General features: G+C 36.9%; 1 protein-coding gene across 2 annotated transcripts in view; it reads left to right on the forward strand.

The window, feature by feature from the left end:
• The window catches only part of OSBPL11 (oxysterol binding protein like 11), a 98,149-nt gene that overhangs the window by 37,784 nt on the left and 42,992 nt on the right, over nucleotides 1–17,373 (forward strand). For both annotated transcript variants that reach the window (XM_082699863.1, XM_082699864.1), the window contains exons 3-6: nucleotides 8,395–8,570; nucleotides 9,459–9,538; nucleotides 11,095–11,271; nucleotides 14,066–14,267. In XM_082699863.1, the coding sequence (XP_082555989.1) occupies nucleotides 8,395–8,570; nucleotides 9,459–9,538; nucleotides 11,095–11,271; nucleotides 14,066–14,267 (635 nt within the window). The remainder of the gene's footprint in view (nucleotides 1–8,394; nucleotides 8,571–9,458; nucleotides 9,539–11,094; nucleotides 11,272–14,065; nucleotides 14,268–17,373) is intronic.

Consider the following 17,373-nt stretch of genomic DNA (forward strand, 5'->3'; position numbering starts at 1 on the left):
TTTATTATTATTATTTTATTATTATTTATTATTATTATTTATTTTTAGATTATATTTATTTATTTGACAGAGAATGAGAGAGCAAGAGAGGGAATGCAAACAGGAGGAGTGGGAGAAGGAGAAAGAAGCAGGCTTCCTGCTGAGCAGGGAGCCTGATGTGGGGCTCAATCCCAGGACCCTGGCTGGGATTATGACCTAAGCTGAAGGCAGACGCTTAACCTTGACTGTGCTACCCAGGCGCTCCTATATGTCTTTTTCAGAGAAATTTCTATTCAGGTTGTCTGCTCACATTTTAAGTGGGTTGGTTGTTTTGTTTCGTTTTGTTTATATTGGATTTTATGAATTCTTGATATATTTTAGATGGATAAGATTTTGGTATTGGACCCCTTATTGGATATATCATTTGCAAATATCTCCTCCCATTTAGTAGGTTGCTCTTTCATTTTATTGATGGCTTCTTTTGCTATGCAAAAGCTTTTTTGTTTGTTCTAGTCCCAGTTGTTTATTTTTGCTTTTTTTCTCCTTGCCTGAAGAGACATCCAAAATAATATTGCTAAGATCAGTGTCAGAGAGCTTACTGCTTATGTTTTTTTTTCTAGGAGTTTTATGGTTACGGGTCTTAGAGTTAAGCATTTAATCCATTTTGAGTTTATTTTTGTATATGGTGAAGAAAGTGATCTAGTTTCATTCTTTCATGTGTAACTGTCCAGTTTCCCCAACATTTTATCAAAGTGTTGACAATAGACAAAAGTTACTTATATACTAGGTTTATAGGTACTTGTTTACCTGCATTGGGCTTTTAAAAATACTTGTAGTGATTAAGCTTTTAGGTTGGTTTGGAGTCAGCAAACAAATTTCTGTTTAGGGGTCCATTTTGCGCAGGATTCTCAAACTTCTCTCTGACCTTGAAGAGTTTAAATAACCAGTCCAAGGTCACAAAGGCAGGCAGTAAGGAGCAAAGCCAGGGTAGAAATTGGTAATTGTGGTACAGGGGGATTAAACTTTCATTTTCTTTTATTGTGGCAAAATATACACAAATTTATCATTTAACCACGTATAAGTGTTCAGTTTAGTAACATTAAATGCATACATTGCTGTGCAGCCATCAACACTATCTTTCCACAGTACTTTTTGCATCTTCTCAAGTGAAACGTTACCATTAAATAATAACTCCCATTTCTCCTTCTCCAAAGCCCTTGGCAGCCAGTATTCTGCTTTCTGTGTCTATGCTTAGACTACTCTTGGTACCTCCTGTAAGTGAAATCATACAGTATTTGTTCTTTTGTGCCTGGCTTATTTTACTGAGCATCCTGTCTTTAAGGTTCATCCATGTTGTAGCGTGTGTCAGAGTTTCCTTCCTTTCTCAGGCTGACTAATACTCTTTTTTGTTTGTTTGTTTAAGATTTTGGTATTCTATTGCATGTGTGTACCACATTTTCTTTATCTGTTCATCTGTCAGTGGATGCTTGGGTTGCTTCCACCTTTTAGCTGCTAATAATTCTGCTGTGAATATTGCAATACAAATACTTGTTCAATTCTCAACTTTCATGTCTTTTGTGTATATACCCAGAAGTGGAATTACTGGATCATATGGTAATTCTGTGTCTAATTTTTTGGGAAATTCCATATCATTTTCCATCGTGGCTACTAATTTTACATTCTTACCAGCAGTTCACAAGGGTTCCAATTATTTCCACATCCTTACCAACACTTGTTATTTTCTGTTTTTTGTTTGTTTGTTTTTTAATAATAACCTTCCTAATAGGTGTGATGTGGTATCTCACTGTTGGTTTTAAATTTTTTTAAAAATGATAATACTGGAATTTGAACCTAAACAGTTTTGACTCCAAAGTCTATGGTTTTACATTATTATCATGCTGCTTCTAGTTCACATGTCATTTGGATGCTTCTGCTTTTGGCCACAATAAAATAATGGGAGCTGAATTTGCTTTCTGACCTTAAACAACTTGAAAATGAGACATAATTTACAAAAGAATGATTTTCAGACTTTAAAAGAATAGGAGAAGCACTGATGAAAAGGTGATTGTTTAACAGAGAGGGCAGTTTGGGTTGTGTTTAGTTGGAAGTGACATTAGGTAATCTAAATAAGAATGATACATGGAAAGTTAGAGATCATATGGCATGAAGACTTAGAGGGGAATATGAAGACTTAGAAGGGAATCCCTATTGAAGTTAAAAGGGCAGTTCTCCAGGGGTCCCATCTTTAATATTTAAAAAAAAAAAAAAAAAAAAAAAAAGCCAAGTCAAGGGAGTCTTTTCATGTTGTATTTTTCACTTTAGGTTTTTGAAATTTTTTGAAGGCTTATATATTCAAATGTCATACAGAATATTAATTTTTAAAATATTTTATTTATTTTAAAGAAACAGTGTGAGCAGAGGGAGAGGGAGAAAGAATCTCAAACAGACTCCCCACTGAGCACAGAGCCCATCATAGGGCTTGATCTCATGACCCTGAGATCGTGACCTAAGCTGAAACCAAGAGTCGGACACTTAACTGACTAAGCCATCCAGATGCCCCCAGAAAGTTAATTTTTTAAAAAATGTAAAAAAAAAGATTTTATTCATTTATTTGACACAGAGAGACTGTGAAAGAGGGAATACAACCAGGGTGAGTAGAGAGAGGGGGAAGCAGGCTCCCCGCTGAGCAGGGAGCCCAATGTGGGGCTCGATCCTAGGACCCTGGGATCATGACCTGAGCCGAAGGCAGATCCTTAACAACTGAGCCAGGCAGGTACCCCCAGAATACTAATTTTTAAAATTGTAATTTCACTTTGGTTTTAGCACTATTTTTTGTTCTCTTTCTTAAAAGAAGATAGGTTAGCTTTCCCCCCCAATATTCAACAACTGTTGTTTATATCATATTGAATAATACTGAGAAACTGTCAGAAGGGGAACAGAGTAAGAAAGCTCCAAAAATACATAAACATGGGTGCCTGGATGGCTCAGTTGGTTAAGCACCTGCGTTTGGCTCAGGTCATGATGCTGGAATCTTGGGCATCAAGTCCTGCATTGGACTACCTGCTCAGTGGGATTTCTGCTTCTCCCTCTGACCCTCTCCGCTTTCATGCTCTCTTTCTCACTCTCTCAAATAAATAAATAAAATCTTTAAAATATATATATACAAACGTACAAATTTAATGTAATTTCAAGATGTCATTTCAGGTGAGCAGCAACTTGAGACCATGGGAAGAAATGGCAGGTGTTTATTATTACATGAGGAAGCCCGCCAAAAAGATAAATTGGGGGGGCGCCTGTGTGGCCCAGTGGGTTGGGCCTCTGCCTTCGGCTCAGGTCATGATCTCAGGGTCCTGGGATCGAGCCCCGCATCAGGCTCTCTGCTAGGAGGGAAGCCTGCTTCCCCCTCTCTCTCTGCCTGCCTCTCTGCCTACTCGTGACCTCTGGCAAATAAATAAATAAAATCTTAAAAAAACAAACAAACAAAAAAACGATGCATTGGCCATTGATTGTCTCGAGTTAGCAGATCCAAGCAAATATTCTGGGATAGGGAGGGGTGCTGGCTCTCCGGACATGATCCCTCCGGATATATGAGAGACCAGTTTTCAGCCTCTCTAGACAGTGCTTGTAAACTTGTCCATGTTTGCTACTGAGAGAGCACAGAACTTTTTAGACTTAACCCATCAGAGAGAGAGGTCTCACCTTGTCAGTTTGCTGTAAGCCCACTTTCTTATTATTTTGTTAAAGATTTTATTTATTTGAGAAAGAGAGCACACATGTGTGAGTTGGGGGAGGGGCAGAGGGAGAGGGAGAGGATCTCAAGCTGACTTTGGGGAGTGCAGAGCCCAGGGTGGGGCTGGATCCCACAACCCTGAGAACATGACCTGACCTAAAACCAAGAGTCGCACACTTAACTGACTAAGCCACCCAGGAGCCCAACTGTAGCCCCACCTAAAAAAAGCCCTTCCCATTTTCCATTTTTACTTTATGTCAGATGGGCTGGAGGTCCTGTGGTACAGCAGAGATAACTGAGTCCTCAGCATGAAACATGTACACTGATCAAAGGTGAACAGATAGGTTAAGACTATGTTTAACATCCCTAGGCTTAGTTGCTCAGTTTCTTTGGCATGCCTAGCCACTCTTGTCCATGTGCTGCTGGTGTAGCTTAACAGAAGCACTGCACCTATGGCATATTCAAGACCCTTTCCTTCCAATCCATTTCTGTTTTGACTAAGGTCAACTTGTAGCAGCTTGGAGAAATCCACTGTGGGCATACTCTATAAATAACTACTTGTTCTAGAATGTAGTAGGCTAGGAAAGTACAGAAGAGCAAGACCCTCTCCTGAACCTACTTCCTGCCACTTTAACTTCTAATTCCTGAGGGTGAGATTACTTCCCATCTGGCATATATAGACACAGAGCATTAAATTCTTCCCCAAAATCTTCTCAAGTTTATTTTTGTCATTTTAAGATAGATTTCTAAGTCAAAATATTTTTAGATTAAAGTTGCATTTTGATGATATTTCACTTTAAATTGTAGATTATTTCAAAGATTAGTCATTTCCCCAAATTGACAGTCTTTGTTATTTTTTTTTAAAGATTTTATTTATTTATTTAACAGATCACAAGTAGGCAGAGCAGTAGCCAGAGAGAGAGTGGCAAGCAGGCTCCCCGCTGAGCAGAAAGCCCTATGGCTGCTGCGATGCTGCAATGTGGGGCTCAATCCCAGGACACTGAGATCATGACCTGAGCCGAAGGCAGAGGCTTAACCCACTGAGCCACCCAGGCGCCCCAGTCTTTGTTATTTTGAAATTGCATAAAATAAAAAATTATTTTCCAATTTTAATAGCATTTTCTTTTAACAACTTAGCTGAATTTTCTGCATATGAAGAAGGTTCATGATGAATCTTGTTTCCCTGTTAACATTTAACCTGCGTTTCTACATTTTCTTTGTTTATTGGCTAGGCCAACTTGCTCAGAATGTTTCCATCAAGAGTCTACTACCCTTCTGAACAAAAGGGCTTTGTTAAGTTTCCTCACTATGTGGGTTGTCTTTATATCTCCAAACTATATGTCTTGTAAAATTTCTCTACATAAAAGGGATAAAAAAGAATATTAATCCATGAATAATGAAAGATAGCCCAAAGTGCTCTCTTATTGCATTGGACCCATGCTTTCATCTTGGTATTAAAAAGATGATCGGGAAACTTGGGTGAGTCAGTCGTTAAGCCTCTGCCTTCAGGTCATGATCCTAGGGTCCTGGGATCGATCATCACATCAGGCTTCCTGCCCAGTGGGAAGCCTGCTTCTCCCTCTCCCACTCCCCCTGCTTGCCTTCCCTCTCTTCCTTTCTCTCTGTCAAATAAATAAATAAATAAATAAATAAATAAATAAATAAATATTCTTGGGGGGGAAAAAGATGATCAGTTATTGGCTCATTTTTTTTAATGAGGTATAATTGACATGTAACATTATATTAGCTTTAGGTGTACAATGTACAACAGATTATGAAGTGATCACCACAATAAGTCTAGCTAACATCTGTCATCATATGTAATTTCAGAATTTTTTTCTTGTGATGAGAACTTTCAGGGTCTACTCTCAGCCATTTTCAAATGTGCAATATAGTGTTATTAACTGTAGACACCATGCTCTTCAGTTATTGGTTATTTCTATGACTTCACCAATCTGTCCTCACCATATTTCTGTATATTTAAGTGCTTGCCTCCTATATTATAAATTTGTGGAAATGCTTTTGGGATAAGAAATATGTGTTCACACCAAACTTGAGATTTTTAAACATAGTGTTTGTCTAAATTTTCTTTGACTACTTTGAAGAGACCATTTTCCTTTGTCTGTTTGAAATGAATTATACTCAGATTTAGAACAGTGCAAAGAGATTCCTTCCTTCCTTCCATTTTTGTTTGTTTGTTCTTTTTCTTAACAGCTTTATTGAAATATAATGCACAGTCCATACAATGTGCCCACTTAAAGTATACAACTCAGTGGTTTTTAGTATCTTGACAAAATTGCTTTCTTACTAACCCACCTTTTGTTTGTTTTTCTGTTTATTTGACGAATTTTTTGTAGTAGATTCATTTCTTAGTCCATTAGGGCTGCTATAACAAAATACTACAGACTGGGTGGCTAATAAACATTTCTCACAGTTTTGGAGGTTGGAAGTTCAAGAGCATGGTGCCAGTGTTGTTAGGTAAGGGTCCTCTTCCTATCATAGACTTCTTGTGTGAGAACATAGCAGAACGGTCAAGGAAGAGCTCTTGGGTTTCTCTTATAAAGGCACTAATCTCATTCCTGAGGATCTGCCCTCATGACCTAATCATCTCACCTCCCAAAGGCCCTGTCTCTTAATACTGTTACCTTAGGGGTTAGGATTTCAACATAATGAATTTGCAGGGCACACAGTCAGACCATAGCAGATTTGTATGTCCATTTTGTGTTTTATGTTTATGTTTTAGAAACTGAAGATGATTTCAGTGACTATCTTGTGTTAATTCAAATAATCTCTTCAAATATTTTGGAAAATAAAGATAACCCTATTAATGGGCAAAATGTGATGAACAGTTCATGAAATAGAACGATGGGTGGTCATTAAACACGTGAAAAAGGTGTATAACTCTTCTAGTAATTAATGAAATGAAAGTTTAAAATCTCTGAAAAATGCTAATTTTGAAAATTAAAATATATGAACATAATTTTAAAAGTCAGAAGCATGCTTAAAGATGAACAAGAAAAACAATAGTTCTTTGCTTTTGCATCTCCCTCTTCAGGCAACCACTTTCAAATTTTGCTTTCTTGGTTTTTTTGGTTTTTTTTTCCTTGAAGAAAAGGCTGATTTCATTTTCTCCCAGTTTGATATGATATGGTTGGCTGTTGCTTAAGACAGTATCTTCTAGGAGCACCTGGGTGGTTCAGTAGGTTAAAACCTCTGCCTTCAGCTCAGGTCATGATTCCAGGATACTGGGATCGAGCCCCACATTGGGCTCTCTGCTCAGCAGGGAGCCTGCTTTCTTCTCTCTCTTTTGTGATCTCTGTCTATCAAATAAATAAATAAAATCTTTAAAAAAAAAAAAAAAAAGCCCAAAACAAAATCTGTTTAAAAAAAAAAAAAAAAAGACAGTATCTTCTAGGACCATGAACTCTTATCTTATGGTCTAGTGTTGTAGAACTCAGTAACATAGAAGGCCAAATTGCTCCGAACTCAAACATTAATTTTTTTAAATCGAAACTTTTTAGATTAAAAAAAAAAAACCTACTGAATTACTTAAATTGGAATCTGAATAAAGTATTTAATCTGGAACCAAATCATAACATCAAATTCTTTTCCAAAGTATATCAGTATTTCGTCATTTAGTTTCAAGTTCCTTATGTTTCTTCATCTCCAGTTGCAGCTTTTACATTTTTAAACAGGATAAGTAATCTTTAGTTGTGACCTATTTAGTGATACATTCACCAAACCTTTCTACCTTGACATTATTCTCATTGTATATTTCACTGACTAAATCTTAAATCAGATTTATTTCTTATTTAGTTATCCTCAGAGTTCATGTTTTGATTTGTTTCCAGTGAATTTTAAATAAAAACTCTCAGTACCATTTGTCTTTGGGCAATTTACCTTCCCTGTTAATGAATTCTGGAGAGAAATCTTCCTCTGAGAGGATATTCTATCTTTGTTTCCTTTTTGCATTATGTGGTATGCCTCATCCCATTAAGTGCCTCTCCTTCAGCTGAAGGTTTTATGTCATTTATTAAATTCATTCAGTTTTTCAACTCCTAGGAAATTCAACCTCATGTTTCCAAGTTCTTATTCTTTTTTAAAAATTAACATATAATGTATTATTAGCCCCAGGGGTACAGGGGTACAGGTCTGTGAATCGTCAGGCTTACATACTCCACAGCACTCACCACAGCACATACCCTCCCCAGTGTCCATAACTCAACTACCCTCTCCCTAACCCCAACTCCTCCCCCAGTTTGTTCAGTCCCCAAACAAACTGAAACCCTCAGCTTGTTTTGTGAGATTAAGAGTCTCTTATGGTTTGTCTCCCTCCTGATTCCATCTTGTTTCATTTTTCCTTCCCTACCCCCCAACCCCCACTCTGCCTCTCAAATTCCTCAAATCAGGGTCCAAGTTCTTGAACAGCTTTTGAAATTTATTTATTTGAGAGGGAGAGGATAGTGGTGGAAGAAGAGGGAGAGAAGATCTCACCACCCTGAGATCATGACCTGAGCCAAAATCAAAAGTTAGACGCTTAACAGACTGAGCCACCTAGGCACCCTATGAATTTTATTTTTTTTAATAGCAAAAACTCCAAAGTATGGTGATTGATACTTAGTTTGCTTTAGTTTGGCGAGCGGGAATGTTTAAAAATTATGACTTTCTTTTTTGAATCATTACAGGTTTTTTGTTTTAAACAATGAAGCTGGGTTATTGGAGTACTTTGTGAATGAACAGTCTAGAAATCAAAAACCCAGAGGTACTTTGCAGCTTGCAGGAGCTGTAATATCACCTAGTGACGAGGACTCTCACACCTTCACTGTGAATGCTGCCAGTGGGGAACAGTATAAACTCAGAGGTACGATCAAGATATGAGAATTAATATGTGATTTTCTTCTTTCCTTGAGAAGTTGATGTACTTCCCTGCTTTCATGTGAGTTTTGGAAATAGAAAATACTATCATCAGTGATGTACATGTGATATTCAAAAATCTTAGAATTGCTTATGAATTTATGAAATCTGTTTTAATAAATAACTTTTCTCAAGTAGTACAGAGAACAACTGTTTACAATTGGCCCCTGTAAAATATTTGTGTAGATAAGCCCTGATTACTGAAAAATCTAAAAACATAGCTTGTCTAAATGGTATTTTTTATGTCTGCCATGGATTTGTATTTTACCCCTTTTCTTGATTTGGTTTGCATGCCCCCTTTGAAGTTTCTAGTAACTAATACACATAGCTGGGATTTATTAAAATGTTCACATTCATTTTAAAAGTATAACTTTTGCTTAGGTAAATTTAATTTGTGTTTTTTAATTTAATTAATGTACATAAAATATAATGGTAATCCTAACTGAGCATACTACAAGAGATCTGAAAATACGGAGTACACATTAAATACTTAATAAAGGTTATTTCTTTAAGTAAGAGCATATTTTTAGGGACGCTTGGGTGGCTCAGTCGGTAAGTAAGAGCATATTTTTTATGAGAAACTTAAGATTTGTCAAGTCTTATCTTCCTGTCTTGCTGCATGTAATATATCCTTCTTCTGAAATATCCATATTCAGCTACTGTGTTACTTAACAGAATTGGTGCTTGGCCTTTTTCCTCCCTCCCTCTGCTGGGGACATTTGCTCTAGGAAGAGTAGGGCCAATCCCTGGCTTTTAGTTATCTGTTCTCATGCTGTACACAGTTAATTTCAAAAATAAATATAAAAGTGAGTAACTTTTAGATTCTCTTTATTAGCCACAGATGCTAAAGAGCGACAACATTGGGTTAGCAGACTTCAGATATGTACACAGCATCACACTGAAGCTATTGGAAAGGTATGTGGATTCGTTTATGATATTAAAGCATGAAAAGGGAAAATAATTTTTTTAATATTATTAAATTGCAAGACTGTTCATATACTGTAAAGTGTCAATTCCATTGTTAATCTATTCAGAAGATTGTGCAACAGTCACAACTCTTGAGTTCCGGAACATTTTCATCACCCTCCAAAACACCCATATCTGTGAGCAGTCACTGGCATACTCGCCTTTCCAAGCCCCTGGCAAACACCCATCCATTTTCTATTTCTATGAGTTTGTCCATTCTGGGTCTCTTATATAAAGAATCATAGAATGGTTTTTTTGTGTCTGGCTTTTTACACTTCTCATAGTTTTTTTCAGAGTTAAAAGCAAATTTTATTAGATACCCAGTTTTACTTGTTCTTTAGTCTTCCATTGACACATAATACTTTGTTCACTCATGTCATTTTATGTATCATTTTATTCCTTTTTTTGGTTAGATGATACTCTTGTATGGATACACCACATGTTGTTTATCCATTCATCAGTTGGTGGACATTTGGGTTGTTTCCATTTTGTGGCTATTATGAATAACATTTGTGTCTAGGTTTTTGGGTGAACACATGATTTCACTGAGGTGGAGATTTAGGAGTGGAATTACTGAGTCATCTGGTGGTTCTTTGTTTAACTTTCTTGGGAGCTGCCAAACTGTCTTCCAGAGTAACCGAACCATTTCACATTCCTACCAGCAGTGTATGAGGGTTCCAGTTTTGCCACATCCTCACCAGTACCTGCTGATGCCCTTTTCTTTTTAATTGTAATAGGCATCCTGGTATATGTGATTTTGATTTCATTTCCCTAATGACTAATAATGTTGAGGATCTTTCAGTATGCTTAGTGATCATTTGCATATCCTTTTTGGAATATTTTTTATTTTTTAAGGTGGAGAGGATGATCTCAATACTTGAAATCTGAGGTTAGAGATCCCTATAAACTAATACCTGGGCAGCATAGTTGAAGGATTCTGTACCTTGGTGTACCTAGGTGATAGCTTGACTTTTAAAAAAAAGGCGGTTTTTTTCCCCCTTGTGTTTTTTTCCCCATAAGTAAATTTTAAAAAGTTGTTTGTGATTTAGGCCTGCTGCCCAGTCTTCAGGAAGTTAATCACAAAAGCTTTACTCTTGCTGCAAGATTTTAGTCATTGGAAGTGATCAGAAAGTACTAGTTTGTTCCAAAGATACCTGCAGTGAGATTAGAAAATGTATTTTATTGAATATTTTTTTGCTTAAGTCATGGTATTTAAAAATCTGAAATTAGACTTTTCTAGTATTTGTAAAATGTGAAAAAATATTCTCAACAGCACAAACCTATAATCAGTTTTCTAAATAAATTACTACTTTACTGTTGGATGTGTCAAATGTTTAAACTTGGAGTGTTTTAAATTTTAGCGTTTTTCAGAAATGTTCTTGTAGTCAATTCTGAGGTTAATTCATTTTTTTAAACTGTTCATGTGTAGGCCAAAGTATATATATAATAGGTAAGGGTTAGCCAGAATTTCGGAAAACGAATGATTTTCTTTGTTTGTCTGACAGAATAATCCTCCTCTGAAATCACGAAGCTTTTCACTTGCATCTAGTGGTAATTCTCCTATATCCCAGAGGAGACCAAGTCAAAATGCCATTTCTTTTTTTAATGTTGGACATTCCAAACTACAATCAGTGAACAAAAGAGCTAACTTACCTCCAGATCATCTTGTGGAAGTCAGAGAAGTAAGTATGAATTGAAGTCAAATTAAAATGCCAAAATGATCTAACTTGCTTGGTTTTATCACAAAAAAATTAGAAATCCTGTTTGTGTCTTCTGGGGCCCTGAAGTGTTTTCTGTTTACTATGCTGAGACAATTTCAAGTCACAGAGATTCCCTGGTTATGTGTTGTGTCCTAAGTTACTTTTCTGTGTTGTCCTAAGTTTCCTTGGTACATTCTCATTTTTCAGTCTGTTATCTTGCATTTCTCAAGTAAAAGTACAGATTCTTTTGATGGAACATTTATGAGCAAAAGGGTTTTTAAGCCTGTTGAGAAGACTATGTGGCCAAACAAGTAATTAAAAAAAAAAAAACTTATATAGACAATTTCAAACATACACAAAAATAGAACAGTTAAATCCTCGATGTTTCCTTATCTCACCATTTCCCTGTTTCTTTTCAAATTGAGTACTAAATACTAGTTAATAAAGGTTGTAGTTATTAGATCCTAAATATTCCTGAGTTAAATTTGGTAGAGCAAATAGATACCTATGTAGTGAGTAGCCCCACACAGGTGTGTGATTGGAAAGTAGAGGAATATTTTAATTGCCTTTTAAGATAATTGTGGTTATTCTTCTTTGGTGCTTCATGAAAACTTAACAGTAATAGTTTTGTAAATGTTAGATGTAGTGTGGAATCTGATATATATCCATGAACTTTTCATGTTCTATTACATGAAAATCTATTATCTGTCTTGCACTTGAAACTTATCTTTAACCTATGCATGATTTTGTAACACCATGCATTATTCATTGGAAAATATCATCTCCCAGAGTTAGGCCTGTCTTGCAGTTGTTGATCTGTTTTATCATGCAGCCTTGAAAATTCCCATTCATTAATGACCTCATCAATCTCATTAGAAAAGGCTTTCAGTATTGGGAAGTAATCAAGCTTATGGTAACAGATAAAGGTTTTCCAAAGTTCTTTTCATTTTAAAGCTCAGATTTTATAATTGGCAGTGAATACCCTTGGATTTTTTTGAAGTGACAGGCTTGGTTTTTTTTTATTTTGGGGATGTCACCGCATACCTCCAAGTCTGATAATCTACAGTGGCTGACAGTCATTCTGTAAAGGAAAAACACTCCTATGTTTCTCCTCTGCTCTGCTATAACACTCTACAGTTCTGTAATCTGGTCACCAACTGTTGGGGTTTTCCCACCGCCAAGCAACTCTCTATTTCTCTGTGGACACCAGTTGCGTGTCCTGCAGTTTAATTCAGTTTCAACACTGTCTGCCTGAAATCACGTCAGATGCCACAAAACTGTCCCCATTTTAGACACAAATTGCAAGTTGATGTTGTCACCTGTGCCTCTGACCAACCTGCTATAAAGAACTCAGGAACAGACAGATGTAAGAGTTGCATAAGGCCCGTTGGGGTGTTGGGGGGAAAGCATGGAGCTTCCATGCCCTTTCTGGTTATACCCCTCTCCTGGTACTCCCAAGTGTTCACCAACCAGAAGCTCTGAACTTCTTCTTTTGGGGTTTTTATGGAGGCTTCATTAGGTAGGCGTGATTGCCTGAATCATTGCCTTTTGGTGATTAATTTATCCTCCAGCCCGTCTCCACTCTAGAGGTTGGCAGGTGCAATTAAACACACATCTGTTGGTTACATATCTAAAGGTGTAATTGTTCAATCATAGATTATAAATTATTTAATTTTGTATATTTAACTCTAGTAAATACTGCCCAGCTGTTGGCAAGAGTGGTTGTACTATTCATAAATTTGGATTATTGGAAGTTAGTCCTAACATTTGTATCCAAAATACTTTACACACACAAAGCACACACATATATGCATGCATACATGTGTACATATAGATATCTTTATATCCACACTTTTCATTTAGAAACCTTTTTTTTTTTTCTGATAAAGGTGAATGTTTGATCCATTGCTATAACATGTGTTTTCAGGGACTATTTCAAGTACTATACACTTGTGATTTGTTTGGTAGGATATTTGCGTCTCTCTTTCACTAGCCCACTGACGAACTGTGTTAAAATTCATCTGGTACAGTGCCTCTGAAAGCTGAAAGAGCCTTTCCATTATAGAGGTTCTGTGTGGATTATAATAGTGTCTAAAAGATAGGTAATCTGAGAACTGTCTGCTCACAATTGAATAATTAATCATAATAAATTCAGTTTTCATTTTAAAATACTGAATTGCTTATCAAGCATTGTTATTCTATTGCTCCCTTAGGAAGAGTGGACAGAGCTCTTGATCAAAGCAGAGTGTATTAAACTCTTTTTAACTTGAAAGTTTATATCCAGTACTTGCTTCATGATCAGGCTAATGGGACAAGAAAGTTAGATTAGAGAAAAGAAAGCAGGAAAACCATTGTGTTCTCAATGTAGGTTCAAACCTAGCCTGACCAGAGGTGCTGAGAAGAAAGAGGTTAAGAACCCAGATTGGGAACTAATTTTACTTTGTAATGAAATATTTAATGCTGCTATTGAAGATGATCCAGAATGTTTTTAATGACTTGTACAAATGTATACTGTTAATAAAAGGTTTGTCAAGGCTTTTGAGCTTTGTTGCTTCTGAAGAAAAAATACAGCTGCCAAAGATTACCATCTTTTGCACAATTGATAAGCATTATTAAATGTGCTCATTGAGAATAGCCAAATGTAAAATAGATTTCTAAGCCTAATATATCCTAAAAATGGCTCAGAAGCTGAGTATGGTAATTAAAATGGAAACTGTATGTATACATGGTACACAGACATCATGAGTAGGACACATGGAACTGTTGTTTTCCTTAGATGATGTCTCATGCTGAAGGACAACAGAGAGACTTAATTAGGCGAATTGAATGCCTTCCTGCTTCTGGCCATCTTAGTTCCTTGGACCAGGATCTCTTAATGCTCAAAGCTACTTCCATGGCAACTATGAACTGCTTAAACGACTGCTTTCATATTCTCCAGTTGCAGCATGCATCACATCAGAAGGGCTCACTGTCTTCAGGTAAGTTATAAATAAAAAGTAAGACTTAATATTAAGGGCCAAAGCATGGAAAGATGTGTTTGTTGTAATTCTAACTCCTAAAAAATCTTAAGAAAAAGAAAAAGAAAAACAATGAGCCTCTTGATTTTTAATTATCACGTTAATGTTAAAGTCTTATTGTGCCTTTTTTCAAATCTAAACTGATTTTTGGCCTAATGTTTAATATAATCGAATTTGGAGACCTCAGTTCTACATGTCGAAAACTGAACTCAAAATCTACATCTAGTAAAATCTGCTAAAATCGGTTGCATCGTTATTCATCCAGTGGACCTTAATAAAAATATTGGGACCATTTCTTAACTTTTGGTTGAGTCAACTGTTCTTTATATCCATATTGGGCCAGAGATATTCAAGTCTGTCAGTCACTTTTCAGTTTGAAAAATAAGGTATACAGTTAATACTTGAGAGCACTTAAATTTGTTGAAAATAATCTACTGGGGAAAATAAAGTTACTGCATGTGAGGACAAAATATGAGTTTTTCTTTTTTTTTTTTTTTTAAGATTTTATTTATTTATTTGACAGAGATCACAAGTAGGCAGAGAGGCAGGCAGAGAGAGAGGAGGAAGCAGGCTCTCTGCTGAGCAGAGAGCCCGATGCTGGGCTCAGTCCCAGGATTGTGGGATCATGACCTGAGCCGAAGGCAGAGGCTTTAACCCACTGAGCTACCTAGGCACCCTGAGTTTTTCTTTTTAATGGGATGAATAAACTCTTGGTTTTCTTCATTGAGATACAGTTGACACAATATTGTGTAAGTTGAAGGTGTACAGCCTGTTGATTTGATACATATACATGTTGCAACATGATTACCAAAGCTAACACCTCAGTCTTATCACATAATTATCACTTTTTTATGGCAAGAATATTAGGATCTAGTCTCTTAACAGCTTGAGAGTGTATATTATAGTATTGTTGACTATATCACAATGGTGTGCATTAGATTTCCAGAATTTGTTCATCTTCTACTTGCAAGTTTGTACCCTTTAATATTAACATCTCCTGGATTCTCCCATCCCTATTGTTTTTTGTTTCTTAAGAATTTTTTTAAGGTTTTATTTATTCATTTAACAGTGAGGGAGAGTACAAGCACAGAGAGCAGCAGGCAGAGTGCGAGGGAGAAGCAAGCTCTCTCCTGAGCCAGGAGCCAGATGTAGGACTCAATCCCAGGACTCTGGGATCATGACCTGAGCCAAAAGCAACCGCTTACCAAACTGAGCCACCCAGGTATCCCCATCCCCATTGCTTTAATAGTTCACAACAATTCATTGTTCTCTTACCCAATTAATTCCCCTTGTGAAAGAAATTTTAGAAATTTTATTGATTGATTTTAGAGAATGTATGCACTTGTGCAAGTGGTGAGGAAGGTGGAAAGAATCCCAAGAAGACTTGTGGGGCTTGATCTCACGACCCTGAGATCCTGATCTGAGCCAAAAGCAAGAGTTGGACCCTCAGTGGACTGAGCTACCCAGACACCCCTACCATAGGCAGATCTGAGTTGATAAAATATGGCTTCTATCCTCATGTATGCCTACCTAAATCAATATTTCAAGCTAATAAACTATGCTTAATGTCAATTATAGGTATAGGCTAGTAAGCTATATATGTTTCCCGTAAGGAACTCATAGTCTACTTTGAAATGAACATGTAAATACTTAACTATAATATGGAAAGTGGTGTTTACAATGGGAACAAAATACTTTGAGAGAATATATGAATGGACCAATACTTCTGAAAAAGGTCTGGGAAAGGCCTTGAAAAGTTGCAAAAAGCTTAGGGGTGGTGAGAGGGGAGAGGGTGTTCAGAACATAAAAGCATACACCTGGGCTGCCTGGGTGGCTGAGCTGGTTAAGTGTCTGACTCTTGATCTCAGCTCCTGTCTTAATCTCAGGGTTGTTAGTTAAAGCTCCATACTGGGCTCCATCTGGGCATGGAGCCTACTTAAAAAACTAAAGCAACACACACTCATAAAAAATTTAGGAACGATTATACAGTTGCAAAAAGAAAGAAATCGTGCACTGTCCTATCAACCAGTAATTGCCACTGTTAACTAACACATACCCCACCAGATTTTCTTTCCTTCTTAGTTTTTGTTTGTTTTATCCCATAGTTACTAGAAAACAAATATTTTTATCTTGTACTTTCTTTTAAAGATTTTATTTATTTATTTGACAGATAAAGATCACAAGGAGGCAGAGGCAGGCAGAGAGAGAGAGGAGGAAGCAGGCTCCCCACTGAGTAGAGCGCCTGATGAGGGGCTCGATCCCAGGATCCTGAGATCATGACCTGAGCCAAAGGCAGAGGCTTTAATCCACTGAGCCCCCAGGCACCCTATCTTATACTTTTTAACGTAATATCAAGAATATTTTCCAATTTGTGTCCTACTTTTTTTTTTTTTTTTAATTTACTTGACAGACAGAGATCACAAGTAGGCAGAGAGGGAGTCAGAGAGAGGAGGAAGCAGGCTCCCTGCCGAGCAGAGAGCCCGATTCGGGGCTCGATCCCAGGACCCTGGGATCATGACCTGAGCCGAAGGCAGAGGCTTTAACCCACTGAGCCACCCAGGCGCCCCTGTGTCCTACTTTTGATAGAGTTTTTGTTGGCTGCATTACATTCCTTTGAAGGATAGTTCTTTGTTTTACTTAACTCTTCTCCTATGTTGAACATTGGATAAGTTACCTCAAGCTGTGAAATTTGATTTAATTCTAGTGTTCATAATAATAATGTTGTCAGGAAAATGATAGTTTGTTTTCAGTTGATGCTACTTAATTTTTACAAAGCACATCAGCTAGCACAGTGCTAGATACTAGATGCTTAATACTTGATTAATTAAATGTGTATAATTGTTTTAATTCTTATAAATTTCATTTGTGTAGCTTAATGCACAATTATTATTTTTTTTAAAGATTTTATTTATTTATTTGACAGACAGAAATCACAAGTAGGCAGAGAAGCAGGCAGAGAGAGAGAAGGGGAAACAGGCTCCTGCTGAGCAGAGAGCCCTATGTGGGGCTCGATCCCAGGATCCTGAGACCATGACCTGAGCCGAAGGCAGAGACTTAATCCACTGAG

This window comes from Mustela nivalis (assembly GCF_964662115.1).
Source record: "Mustela nivalis genome assembly, chromosome: 1".
NCBI lineage: Eukaryota > Metazoa > Chordata > Mammalia > Carnivora > Mustelidae > Mustela > Mustela nivalis.